The following is a 13,190-nucleotide window of genomic DNA, read 5'->3' as shown; positions in this document are numbered from 1 at the left end:
AATAAAAAAATTTAAAGAAAAAAACTGATTTTTATTTAATACATACCTTGCGTTTAAAATATTGTTCTATTGCGAAACGCTCCATTTTTACTAATTTTAAACTATCAGCTGTCAAATAGTTTTTTAATAGGATTGTCAACACTTTACTGCACGAATGGCGCAAATTGCGTTAATTTTGAAACACCCTTTATCACTGTAGTATTGTGAAATAGGTATAGAGAGAAATTAAATATGCTAAGTTCATTTATTTATTAAACTTTCTTTTGGTCAAAATAAGAAGTATTTTTGAGCTAATGGCAAACTTTTAGCTGGTTCGCAAGTCATATGAATCCAAATTTCTTCTCCATTCAAATTTTCAGCTGTGTATACTTTGTATGTTTCTGGATCAACTGTAAAAAGAAAATAGAAGCATTTTTACTCCATTCATTAAGCCTCATTTCTATTCTAAAACTCTTTAAAATCATAACTGATTGAAAAGAAAATCAATAAATATAGTTTTAAATTTTTTCATACAAAATTTAATTAATAGAAAAATTGCTTGAATTTACCTAATATTTATACAACTAATATATTAATTACAAAGATTTTTCATTATTTTTTCTTAACTCTTTGTAATAAAATGTCATATCATATTACAGCCACAATATTTATTATAGCCAATATAATTTTGAATTTTTTTATTAAAAACTAAATTAATTGAAAAATTGTTTGAAATTACCAAATCTTTTTCATCCTTTACATTTTTTTCAAGTAAACACTCGAAACAATTAGTTTTTCCAATTCCAAAACACTAGTGGTAATGTCCCATTTCCAAGATCATAGCTTTGATTTCTTTAGATCCATCTACTGTCGAATGTCAAAATTTATGAAGGTCTAACTCTTTTATTACCAACCCGGCCGAATCCGACAATGATAATCATAAACTGAAAGCCGGTTTCGGGGCCTGTTTCTGTTTAAAACGAGGAGTGCGAGATTAATTTAGATTACCCTTGCTTTGCATCTCGAATTCCTAGTTTAAAAAAGAAGTCAGCCCCAAAAGACCCATTATTATAAAATTTTCACGGCCAGGTAAATACTGAGAGGGCTAATGTACGTTTGATTGGCCTCCCTTTGACAAACTTTGTGGTTTGTTTGATGTGGTTTTCCAACTAGGTTGCAAGTGCTTAATGTGATCAAATTATAAATTTTTGATCAATGTCAGCTTTTACATTGTTTCAAAACATATTATATTTAAATTAAATGCATTATTAATATAAAATTAATAAACATTGTTTCAAAACATAATATATTTAAATTAAATGCATTATTAATATAAAATTAATAAAATAACCTGAAACGCTTTAAAAAAATAAGCTTCTCGTATCTATTTCGAAGAAATAAAGCAAAATCGTTGCCACTTTTTAGATTGATTGATTTCCTTCTCCGCTTTTTAAAATGTCATCAGTTCTAATTTATCACATCATTCTTATAGAAGAGAAGATGGTAACATAACAGAATATATTAATGACATTCTATTTATCAGTTTATATCCAGAAATATAGATTTTGTCAAATATTAACCAAATCCATCAATGTGATGAGTGAGCGAGTCCATTTGTGCTGCAACTAAAAAAAAATGTATTTGTGTAAAATAAACATGATGCATGATTTTCCCACCACAATTTAAGATCAGTATAAGCGTTTGAATAGAATAGAATGTTTAAAATGCATACAAGATCCTTTTAAATGTATAAGAAACTAAACGTGAAGTTACAATGAGGGTGGGTAAAAAAGTTTCCCCTTAACAAGGAAAATAAAAATATGTTTAATTATTGCTTTAATTTTCAATGTAGTACCCTTTCAAAGACATACATTTGCACCAGCGGTGTGGCAAGGTTTGGATCCTCTCTCTGTAAGAGCTTTCTTTCAAAGGCCTTATTCGTCGCTGAGATGACTTCGATATTAGAACAGAATCTCCTTCCAGCAAGAATTTTTTTTCATTTTGGGGAAGAAGTTGTAGTCCGAGGGGGCCAAAGAAGGAGAACAGGGCATATGAGTAAGAATTTCAAACTTCAGTTCATGAAGTTTTGCCATCACAATGACAGCCTGGGGGACCACAGCAATGTCCTAGTAAAACAAGACTTGGCCAAACCTAGTATTTTTTTTTTTTTTTGATTTTGGAATGCAATTTATCCAAAAGGTTAACATAATATTCACCATTGATGGACCTGCCTTTTTCTGAATAATCCAATAATAAAATTCTCCTAATGTCCCAAAAAAACTGTTGCCATAACCTTTCCAGCTGATAGCGCACTTTTTGTTTATTTTGATGCAGATTCGTCCTTCGCTGTCCACTGTTTGAATTGCTTTTTGGTCTCTGGAGTATAGTGATGGATCTATGTCTCATCCACAGTAAAGGAACGCCTCAAAAATCATTTATGTTTGAACTTTGCTGCTCCTGTATCGTCATGCGCTACAGTTTTTGATCCATGGTCAGCAATGCGATACCCATCTTGCTGATAACTTTCTCGTATCCAAAATATAGATTAAAATATGATATGTTCGTTTTTTAGATATACCAACGGACTCGTAAACCTCTGTCAATTTCATTTGGCGATCATTCGTAATATTTTCGTTAACTTTTCTAATGATTTCATCTGTAGTGGCTGATTTTGGTCTTCCAGAACGCTCCGCCTCCAGAGTGCTTGTATGACTACGTTTAAAGTCTACAACCCATGTTTTAATAATTGTAAATGAAGGAACAGATTCTCCTAGCGTAGAATCTAGCTCAGTTTTAATATCCGTTGGAGATGAGCTTTATATATATATATATATATATATATATATATATATATATATTATCACAGCTCGCACTTCTGTTTTTCAATGCTAGGCTATAGAAACAAAAGGCAATTCTAAAACAGAACAATACAAAAACAACCAAACACAAATCTTTTAAAATATGTAAGAAGTATTAAATAATGATGGCACTTTGAAGTGCTTTAGCCAATTGTGGGAGCACCACCTCTAGGTCAGGTCGAAAACTTTTCATCCCACCCTCGTATATTGTATAGATAAAGAAATGATGTATGAGAAAATCAAATGAAAAACATATCCACTGATTTACAAATATAATCAGTTCACTTCCAATAACTTATTTTTCAACTCTTACACACAGTCCTATCTTTCTAATTTAAAAAAAAAAATGCTTTAAATAGTATAAAGGGTTATATTTTAAGTTGCTTGAGTGGCTAACTGCGCTGTTGAAAAAAAAATCACAAGTCTAATTTTTATAGCCTCCGTTTCTATTAATATAAAATATTCCCGACATACTGTCATTTTAAAGAAAAAGTTCTGTTATGTGACAAAAACTGATAATATTAAGAATCTTTCAATATCTGACTTTTATACCAAACTTGGATTAAACGCACGCATTTGTTAGTGGATCTTGCTTGAGAAGACTATAAAAAATGATCTGAAGTCGATTAAAATAGTGACATTCAAACATATATTTTATTAAATATAAATAGAAAGAAAGATAAAATTTGTAAAAGTTTAGAAATCGTAATTACTTTCATCAATAATTTTACTGTTTCAAACGACATAAAAATAATTATTTACGTCCCTTGAACCTTTTTTCCCTATAGAAAACAATGCAAACATAATTATAAGGATAATAATGATTATTAATTAATTAGGTTATTAACCTATAACGATACGAAAATTAATTATTAGGTTTATCTTCAGAAAGTAATGGTAAAGGAGAAAGTGTGTATATACTGGCATTTTACAAGTCATGCAGCCTCAATTAGAGCTTGCAAACAAGGTACACGTACACTTTAGCAGCTGAAAATGTAAAACTAGAAGCTTTTTGTTTTATTTTAATAATAAATAAATAAAGTAAAAATTTGCGTTTACCTCGTCATAACTTCCGAAAATATAATTTCACAAAAATGAATTTTATATCGTTTCATAACTTCAAAGAAATTGTCTTTTTAATGATATTGTTACAAAATTTGCGGGGGTTCGTTTGGATAGTGGGAGTTATATGGTGTGGAGAACACTCAATCAGCAGGCGACAGTAGAAAATGAAACAACGACGTTTATTTACACGAAGACACACAAGACAGCACAAAAGCGACAGCTATATACAGCACAGAAGACGATTATCTTCAGCCGAGACGTGCAGCATACAACTGTATACACAGCAGCTCTACTCCGTTGATGCTCCGCTAGTCCCTGGAAGACGAACTCTTCTCCATCGCTTCCGACTACTCTTCGACTCCACTGGTTCGAGACTCAATTCACCGTCAGTCCACACTACTCTGCTCTGCCGCTTCCGATTTCTTCTCAATTCACCGCTGGTTCACCACTCGAATCACCACTGCCCGGCAGCTGCGGGTGCTTCCTTTTATAGGTATCAGGAGGCGGGGCTAGACGCCTCTCAACCAATCAGGAACGTCCGAGGCGTATCTCCGTTCCTACTGGACGAATCGGAAAAATTCTCGATGTTTCGGGTATAATCTATTTTGGCGCCAAAGTCGCCAAATTCGTCTCCAAGTCGCCAAATGGTCGCCAAGCTCTGGGACCTCCTATGGAACCAGCTATGCTGGGATGCCGCCTCACAGGTTCGTAACAATATTAATTTAATAACTGTACAAATTTTTCCTGACTTTTTTTGTCTAATTTTTATAGTATAATCAAATATTTGATTTTGTATTTTTCTTTCATTATTAAAATCTAAGAAAGAAGGATTCTCCCGGTTACTTGAAGAATAGAAAAGTAAAGTTACCGGCCCTCAGAGGCATGAAGACGAATGAACTTGGCGGTTACGTTTATAATATTAGTACGAAATCATGGATTTTGACTCTATTAAAAGGATTCTTGCATATAATGGACAGAATAGGTGTAAGGCTATTAAAATAAGACTACTTTAAACCTTTATATTCCTAAATATTTTGCCATCAATTTCTCAACTTTATTTTTGCACTACCTAAGTTTCCTTGCAAAATAATCACAGGGAATCCAAGAAAAATTAATCAAAATATCTTAATTTAATTAATAATTAAATATTTTTAGTTTCTACTTTTAGCTTATATTAACTATTTGCCATCTGGATTACATTCTCCGTGTTCCTATGAATACCATCAGAAAAAAAGTCATATTACGAAGATATAATCCAGATTTAAATATTTAAGTTCCGTCAGTAAATAAAGGGTTTTAATGCCTGTCAAAGCTAGATGCTTAAAATATTTTTCTAACGGGAATAATGAACATAGTTATGCATAAGACTTTTAATTGAAAATGAACGCAAACAATATTCCTGGAGAATAGATGTTCACTAATGGCGGCTAATTTATAATTTTTCATTAATTCAGTGTTATATCGAAAAACACTGCAAAATGGATTTCACATGTGCAGTATAATCAAAACCGAAGGCAAAACATCTATTTATAGAAACGCTGTGAAATAAGGGGGCAAAATAGAATAAGAATGCAGTGTAGCAAATGCCCTTGGTGATGTTTCAACTTTATTTAACTTGTTAATCGTTTTGGCGAGTATACTCGGCATGGAAAAAGTACAACATTTTGCATTATGACGACTTATTCAATAACAATTATTATATTTATATAATAATTGTTTTATTATTATATTTACAATTAATTATGTATTATCTTAATATATATAAATTACGTGTCACGTTGTTTGTCCGCGATGGACTCCTAAACTACTTAACCGATTTCAATCAAATTTGCACACCGTGTGCAGTTTGATCTAACTTAAAAGATAGGATAGCCCTTTTTTTGAATTTTTAATTAGAATTTTAATTATTAATTAAAAACTAACTTTCCCGCCAAAAAAAATATTTTCATTTTCCCCACCGCCAAATGAGTACGGCTTCAGTTTTTTTTTTTTTTTTTTTTCAACAGTCATTAGGCTAGGCTTAAGATTTTTCGGCTGATTATTTCAAACGATTCCGTTTATTTTCTTAATGTTTGATGCATTTAAAATTAAACATTGTTAATTAATCGATCTTTCAGATTCATTCTTAAGTACTTTTGAATTAAAATAAAACAGAATAAAGGAAATTAAAAATTTCTAATCTGCATAGCGTTACCCCAACTGGCGTAGAAAAATTCACGCATTTGCGTTACCGTAACTGGCGTTGAAAATTCACGCATGCGCATTGTGTTCTGATTGTTGACATGACAACCATTCTCAACGGATGATTTAAATTATTTTCAGGTTAATTGCATGTTTTTGTAATTAAATTGTATTTATGTTAGTTATATATTTTTTTGTATACGCTTATAGTTTTAAGTACATCGTTTTTTAAGTAGTTTTTTTAACCTGTTTTCAACCGATTATTTTAAACGATTCGTTTTATTGTCTTAGTGTTTGATGCATTTAAAATTAAACATTGTTAATGAATCGTTCTGGTCATGATGAATCTGAGAATATTTTGTTGACAAATTCTTGAAATATTACATAAATTAGGAAATATATTCTTTAGTGGAAATAAAGTTTTAAAAGCTCAGTGACTGTTTTCAGTAATCATATTACAAAAAAAAAATACTTTGTTTCAGTAAAAAATATTATTATATTAATTGCAGATTAATCGTTTCCACTTTATTTTATGGTATAAATTCTACGGAAACTAACAGAAAATTAGAGATACATATTACGTTATGACTGAAGGCGTTTATAATATTATGAGTGAATTATATGACTATCAAAATTTGAAATTTTAAAATATTTTGATGAAGAAGCTATTAAAGTAGGAATTGCATAAAATATTTAATTATTAAAATTTTAACGAACATTAAGATTGGCGAACCGGCTGGTCGCCAAAGGCGGCTAGTATTTATATAATATATATGATAACTTAGATAACAGTTTCGATCTCTTCTGAAAATGTTAACTGGTTAAAGAAGGCGATTCTTTAGAGCAGAATTGTCTTCAGTAAAATTTCCGAAAACAAAATATTTAGTCCTAAACGAATTTATTAATGTTAATATTCAAATTTTATACCCATAAATAATTCGAATACTTTCCAAATAAAAAATAATATTTCTTCATTTCGTCATTTTACATCAGAAATGATCTAACTCCATAACTTCTTATATTTTATTCCTCTTAGGAACGTTTGCCCTTCACACTAAGCAAAAACAATTATGCAGAAAGAAGTAATTATTTTCTTATTATCTGATGTTTCTCTTGCCATAACTCCTCGCGTCATTATACATCAAATCTTCTTCTTTGATAACATTCTTCTCCAGTATTTTTAAATAATTTCCAAATATTCAATTAGAAATCGATAGGAAGATTTTCTTTTCACATAAAATAATCATTATCTTCTTGCGTGTCCGGAGAGCAATTTACTTTTTCCGCATCGAAATTAATGACTACTTTTTCCGCTCAATAAAATGCCTTCTACTAATAAATAAATCCAAAAAATTAACTTTTATTCTAAAAATTAACGATTAATCGATTGTCGATTACTCATCGTTAGTGAAGTACCTACTCATTTGTAATCCTTTTTACTTTTAAATTTCCCTTGCAGAAATTCAAATTCATTAAGAATTACATTTTCATTTTTAAATTCTTTTAATTAATTAACATGGGAATTAATTGATGCATAGTAATCCCTTTCATAAATAACTTTTATAAAAAATATGGAAATTTAATGCAAAGAGAAGTAAGCGATTATTTTAAAATAATAATCTAATCGTCTTGATTTAAAAAGGCACGTAATATTCAGAGAGACTAAAGTATTTTGAATTTCATTATAGTTATCATAATTTCTTCTGATTTACAGTTATGTTTTGCCATTAAAATTCCAAGGGGAATTTGTTTTTTAAAGATACTATACATTTTATTTTTTCTGCTTTGAATATGACTATTCCGATTTTATAATTAACATAGAAATCAATAGTTGTTTAATTAAAGTTTTCTGAAAAAATTAAGAATACTTGAGCATAATATAGAGGAAAACAAATTATATTTAGTTGCAATCGCATCCCCCTGGTGTTTTATGGCTTATTATATTTATTTACGGTTATAATAACTGTAAATGTGAAATGTTTTCAAACTTACATATTATAAAAACTATGACTATTATAATTTCATATCTAATATGATTACGGATCTGAAATAATTTCAAATATTTTCATAAAATTCAGCGCTTTTTTTTTGTTACTATTGACTTGCTGTATTTAATTATTGTATTTAAAGTATTATATTTTTTCAGTTTTTATATAATAATGAAATGACGTACATAAATATGTAATTAAGAGAACATAGTTATGATCTATTACATATTTATTCATTCTTTTGTTTCTTTTTTATTGAAATGACTTAATTGAGCATTTTGTTACGATACCTTTTTTCAAAAATATCAAATATTTTCAAAACAAAATTTAATTTAATATAATTATACTGTTACATAGTTATTATGCACTTTTTTGTTCATATTGTTACGAAATTTCCGGGGTTCGTTTGGATAGTGGGAGTTATATGGTGTGGAGAACGCTCAATCAGCAGGCGGCAGTAGAAAATGAAACAACGACGTTTATTTACACGAAGACAAACAGGACAGCACAAAGACTACTATATACAGCACAGAAGACGATTATCTTCAGCTGAGACGTGCGGAAAACAGCACACAACAGACTCTAATGCAGACCGTAGCGCACAACTTAATTCAGCACTCACTTGACTCCTTCGCTGCTCCGCTAATCTCTGGAAGGCCAGTTCTTTCTGTCGATTTCGACTACTCTCCGACTCCACTGGTTCACAACCCAATTCACGACGACGACTCTGGTTCACTCTACTCTGGTCTGGTCTGCTCTGCCGCATCCGACTTCTTCTCAATTCACCGTCCCGTTCACGACTGCCCGGCAGCTGCGGCTGCTTCCTTTTCTAGGTCTCAGAAGGCGTGGCTAGACGCCTCTCAACCAATCAGGAACGTTCGAAGCGTGTCTCCGTTCCTACTGGACGGTCGGGAAAATTCTCGATGTTTTGGGTATAATCCATTTTGGTGCCAAAGTCGCCAAATTCATCTCCAAGTCGCCAAATGGTCGCCAAGTTTGTCGCCAAGCTCTGGGACCTCCTATGGAACCCACTATGCTGGGAAGCCGCATCGCAGGTTCGTAACAATATTTATAACTTATCCGGCCAAAAGTTTAAAAAATTTCTTTGTTAAGGGGTTAATGACTCTATTAGTAATATCACATCGCATATTCTTTTCGCTCTCTCATGTTCATATGAAACAATTATTCCTCTGTATCCTCTGACATACTTTTAAAATTTAATGAAAATTTGAATTAGCATTTAGCTTAATGTAGAAAGGTACCTGATTTAGAGTATTCACAAAAAAATAAAGAAAGTATATACCTCTCAGCTTCGGTAGAGTATCGTTCAGTACCATATCACGTTTACTTATTTCTCTACAACGGCGTACAGCTATTGTTTCTTTTCCAATATTGTAGCCTTGCACTACGTTTTTACTTAATGATACCTGAAAATATAAAATTATTTTAATTTCCTCACACTTTTTTGCTTACAATTTTAAATAATCAGTGTGGGAAAGTACAAACGAAAGTGAATGTTACCTCTGAAACAAATATACAGGAATTTTTCTTTGGGCTACTTCCATATGCTCCGTACATTTTTCTGTATTTAACTGGTTGTACAGTGGGAATTGAAGCATTAGGCATACCTGTAAATCACACAAAAAATGAATGAAATGTATAAAAATATGATGCGGTGTCGTATTTGAATAGTTTTAAGATCAATAAATACATGATGCAAGTACTAAATATCAAATCCCCTCTCATTGTTATCAAGTACCTGATTTCTAATAATTTAGATAGATATGAACTTTCAGTTGGTAAAATTCTTCAAATGAAAAATAATCTTATTTTATGTGGTTTCGGTCAGTATATGCTAGACTGAAAAAAATACGAAATTTGAAAGCAGTTCCCCATTCTTAATAGCCCTATTTAGTGTTTTTTTCCTTAAACATTAATAGTGCAACTCCTTTATTACTAAACTGACCAAGTTATGAATCTTTGAATATCTCTAACTAAGACGATTCTTAACTCTTCCAATAGCCATTTCATGTAAGTTCCGCTGATTAATGAAGGCCAAATGCATGAAATAGAGACTCGATTTCAGCTAATCAACCGCTATCATTTTATGCCAAGGCAACATCGCAAAATAGCATTCCAGCATTTTAAATACATATCTTTGCCTTCTTAAAGTGCATTATAAAATCTTATAAATGTATGTGCATTTCTATATTGCTATTTACAATTAAAACCATTCAATTTCTATGAATAATGAAAATAATTACTGTAGCAATTAATAAATCACTCAGTGGGTTAATAATATTGTTACAAACCTCTACCCGGCACGAATAAAGTCATCGTAAGAAAGACCGTTGTACGATCGGTCCTGTACGTGCTGAGATCAATGAACTTAGAGCTTGGCGACAGACTTGGCGAGCATTTGGCGGCTTGGCGATAAATTTGGCGAGTTTGGCGACTAAATGGATAATACCAGAAAGTTCGAGAACTTTCACGATCCATCCACTAAGACACGAGGTACAGCCAGCTACACCCTGATTGGTCTGAAGATTCTAGCCCCACCTCCCGGAGATATAAAAGACAGGCAATCTGAATCTGAAGGGGAAGTCGTCGTGTGGATCGTCAGAGAAGTCGTGTGTATCGTCAGAAGTGGTGTGTGAGAGAGGAGTCGACACGTAGAGAGGTCTTGGAGGATTAGACAGCAAGAAAGCTGCTGAACTATAGCAATTAAATGTGCTGCGTTATTACGATTTATTTGCGATATTTGTAGTAGAAGAAAAATTTTGTAACAATATGTAAATATAATTATTGGAAACGCGCCAAAAATTATATCAGAAACTGTTCATATATACAACAATGCAAATATATTTCCTAATTTCGAAAATTCAAGTATGAGTTATACCGATATATTTGCATATTACTTTTGTTTTATTGTTTTTAAAACAGTAAATTATTTAGTGTGATATAAGCAATCCGTTGCATTAATAAGTAGGGCTATTAAAATCAAATTTTGTTGATTATAATAACTAATTAGAGATATAAAATGCCATTACATACGTGCTCATTTATTCAGAAAGTACATAACTTAAAAATTTCATGGTAAATTAAAAATTAAATAGATTGCTACGAACCCATTTCAGACCATGCTATATCACCTCCTTTGATAATTAGATCTGGCTTAGAACCAAAAAATGCAGGATTCCACAAAACAAGATCTGCCATTTTTCCTACCTAAATTTAAAATTTTAAGAAAAAATATTCTATTATACATTTATTCAGTTTCAGTATTTTTTTAAATATAATGCAGTGTATAAAATGCATTGCAGAAATTTAAAACACTAATGAAATCTAAAATACTGATGTTTCAAAGTGAATATGACAGTTTAAATCTTGTACGCCTGACATAAAGAGTAATATGTCACAAAGGTAAAATAAACAGGAAATAAATTTAAAGGCTCTTTGCATCTAATCAATATATGGTATGGTACTTTTTATAAAGGAAATAGCCCTATTAATTAATGAAACTGGACTTAATGCCTTATACTAATTGTATTATAACGAGAATAAAATAAACTTACAACATTTTTCTACCATTGAAAAATATTGATGTAGTTCCTTTTACATCTGACATGCCTTCTGTGAGAAGTCACCGAAAGTAAATTCTTGAGAAATTACCAGTTAAGTTACCTGAGCGTATAGCAGTGGTAATGCGATCATTTTGACCCCATCCTAAGAATAGTCATACCTCATTCAGAAATATTTGATGTATGAAACAATGATAGCTATTTTGTAACTGTAGTTAAGCATCAGTTACCATTCACAGTAATTAGAAATTAAACGCTCCCATTCTAATGAAAATTATGATACGATCGCACTGCGCAATGAAGAGAATAGTCATACCTCATACCGAAATATTTGATGTATGGACCAATGATAGCTATTTTGTATCAAGCTTAGTATCGGTGTTACTATTCGCAGTAATTAGTAATTAAGCGCCCACTTTCTAATGAAAATGGTGATGCGATCGCACTGGCCTCATCCCGAGAATAGTCATACCTCATACAGAAATATTTGATGTATGGACCAATGATAGCTATTTTGTATCAAGCTTAGTATCGGTGTTACTATTCGCAGTAATTAGTAATTAAGCGCCCACTTTCTAATGAAAATGGTGATGCGATCGCACTGGCCTCATCCCGAGAATAGTCATACCTCATACAGAAATATTTGATGTATGGACCAATGACAGCTATTTTGTATCAAGCTTAGTATCGGTGTTACTATTCGCAGTAATTAGTAATTAAGCGCCCACTTTCTAATGAAAATGGCGATGCGATCGCACTGGCCTCATCCCGAGAATAGTCATACCTCATACCGAAATATTTGATGTATGGACCAATGATAGCTATTTTGTATCAAGCTTAGTATCGGTGTTACTATTCGCAGTAATTAGTAATTAAGCGCCCACTTTCTAATGAAAATGGCGATGCGATCGCACTGGCCTCATCCCGAGAATAGTCATACCTCATACCGAAATATTTGATGTATGGACCAATGATAGCTATTTTGTATCAAGCTTAGTATCGGTGTTACTATTCGCAGTAATTAGTAATTAAGCGCCCACTTTCTAATGAAAATGGTGATGCGATCGCACTGGCCTCATCCCGAGAATAGTCATACCTCATACAGAAATATTTGATGTATGGACCAATGACAGCTATTTTGTATCAAGCTTAGTATCAGTGTTACTATTTATAGTAATTAGTTATTTAAACGCCCATATTCTAATCACAATAATAAAATAATCATGTAGACCACATCCTGAGAATAGTCAAACCTCATACAGAAATGTTTGATGTATGAACCAATGATGGCTATTTTGTAACAAACTTAATATCTATGTTACTAATCACTATGGTTGATTATTTAAACACCTAAATTCTAAGAAATTCGAACTAAGAATTATTTTGGATCTCATTTATTATTATTCATTACATTCTTTTATACCAAATGTTACTGAATGCCATAAGCAACTCTAACATGCTTTAATAATTCAATGCTAAAATGAAAATACAAGAAAGTTAGTTTCAGGTAGGAACTTGCTGTTACCTCTACTTTCATA

General features: G+C 31.6%; 1 protein-coding gene across 3 annotated transcripts in view; it reads right to left on the bottom strand.

Annotated features, from left to right (window-relative positions):
• Positions 1–239: 239 nt before the first annotated feature.
• Positions 240–13,190, bottom strand: part of LOC129984119 (urease subunit alpha-like) — a 78,511-nt gene continuing 65,560 nt past the window's right edge. For all 3 annotated transcript variants that reach the window (XM_056093901.1, XM_056093902.1, XM_056093903.1), the window contains exons 20-23: positions 11,200–11,299; positions 9,593–9,699; positions 9,375–9,498; positions 240–389 (exon numbers count right to left, since the gene is read on the bottom strand). In XM_056093901.1, coding sequence (XP_055949876.1) covers positions 268–389; positions 9,375–9,498; positions 9,593–9,699; positions 11,200–11,299 — 453 coding nt within the window. In that variant the 3' untranslated portion in view covers positions 240–267. The remainder of the gene's footprint in view (positions 390–9,374; positions 9,499–9,592; positions 9,700–11,199; positions 11,300–13,190) is intronic.

The sequence above is a fragment of the Argiope bruennichi genome, chromosome 9, assembly GCF_947563725.1.
Source record: "Argiope bruennichi chromosome 9, qqArgBrue1.1, whole genome shotgun sequence".
NCBI lineage: Eukaryota > Metazoa > Arthropoda > Arachnida > Araneae > Araneidae > Argiope > Argiope bruennichi.
Note: the sequence above shows the minus strand (reverse complement) of the source record. Positions and strands in the feature narration are given on the sequence as shown.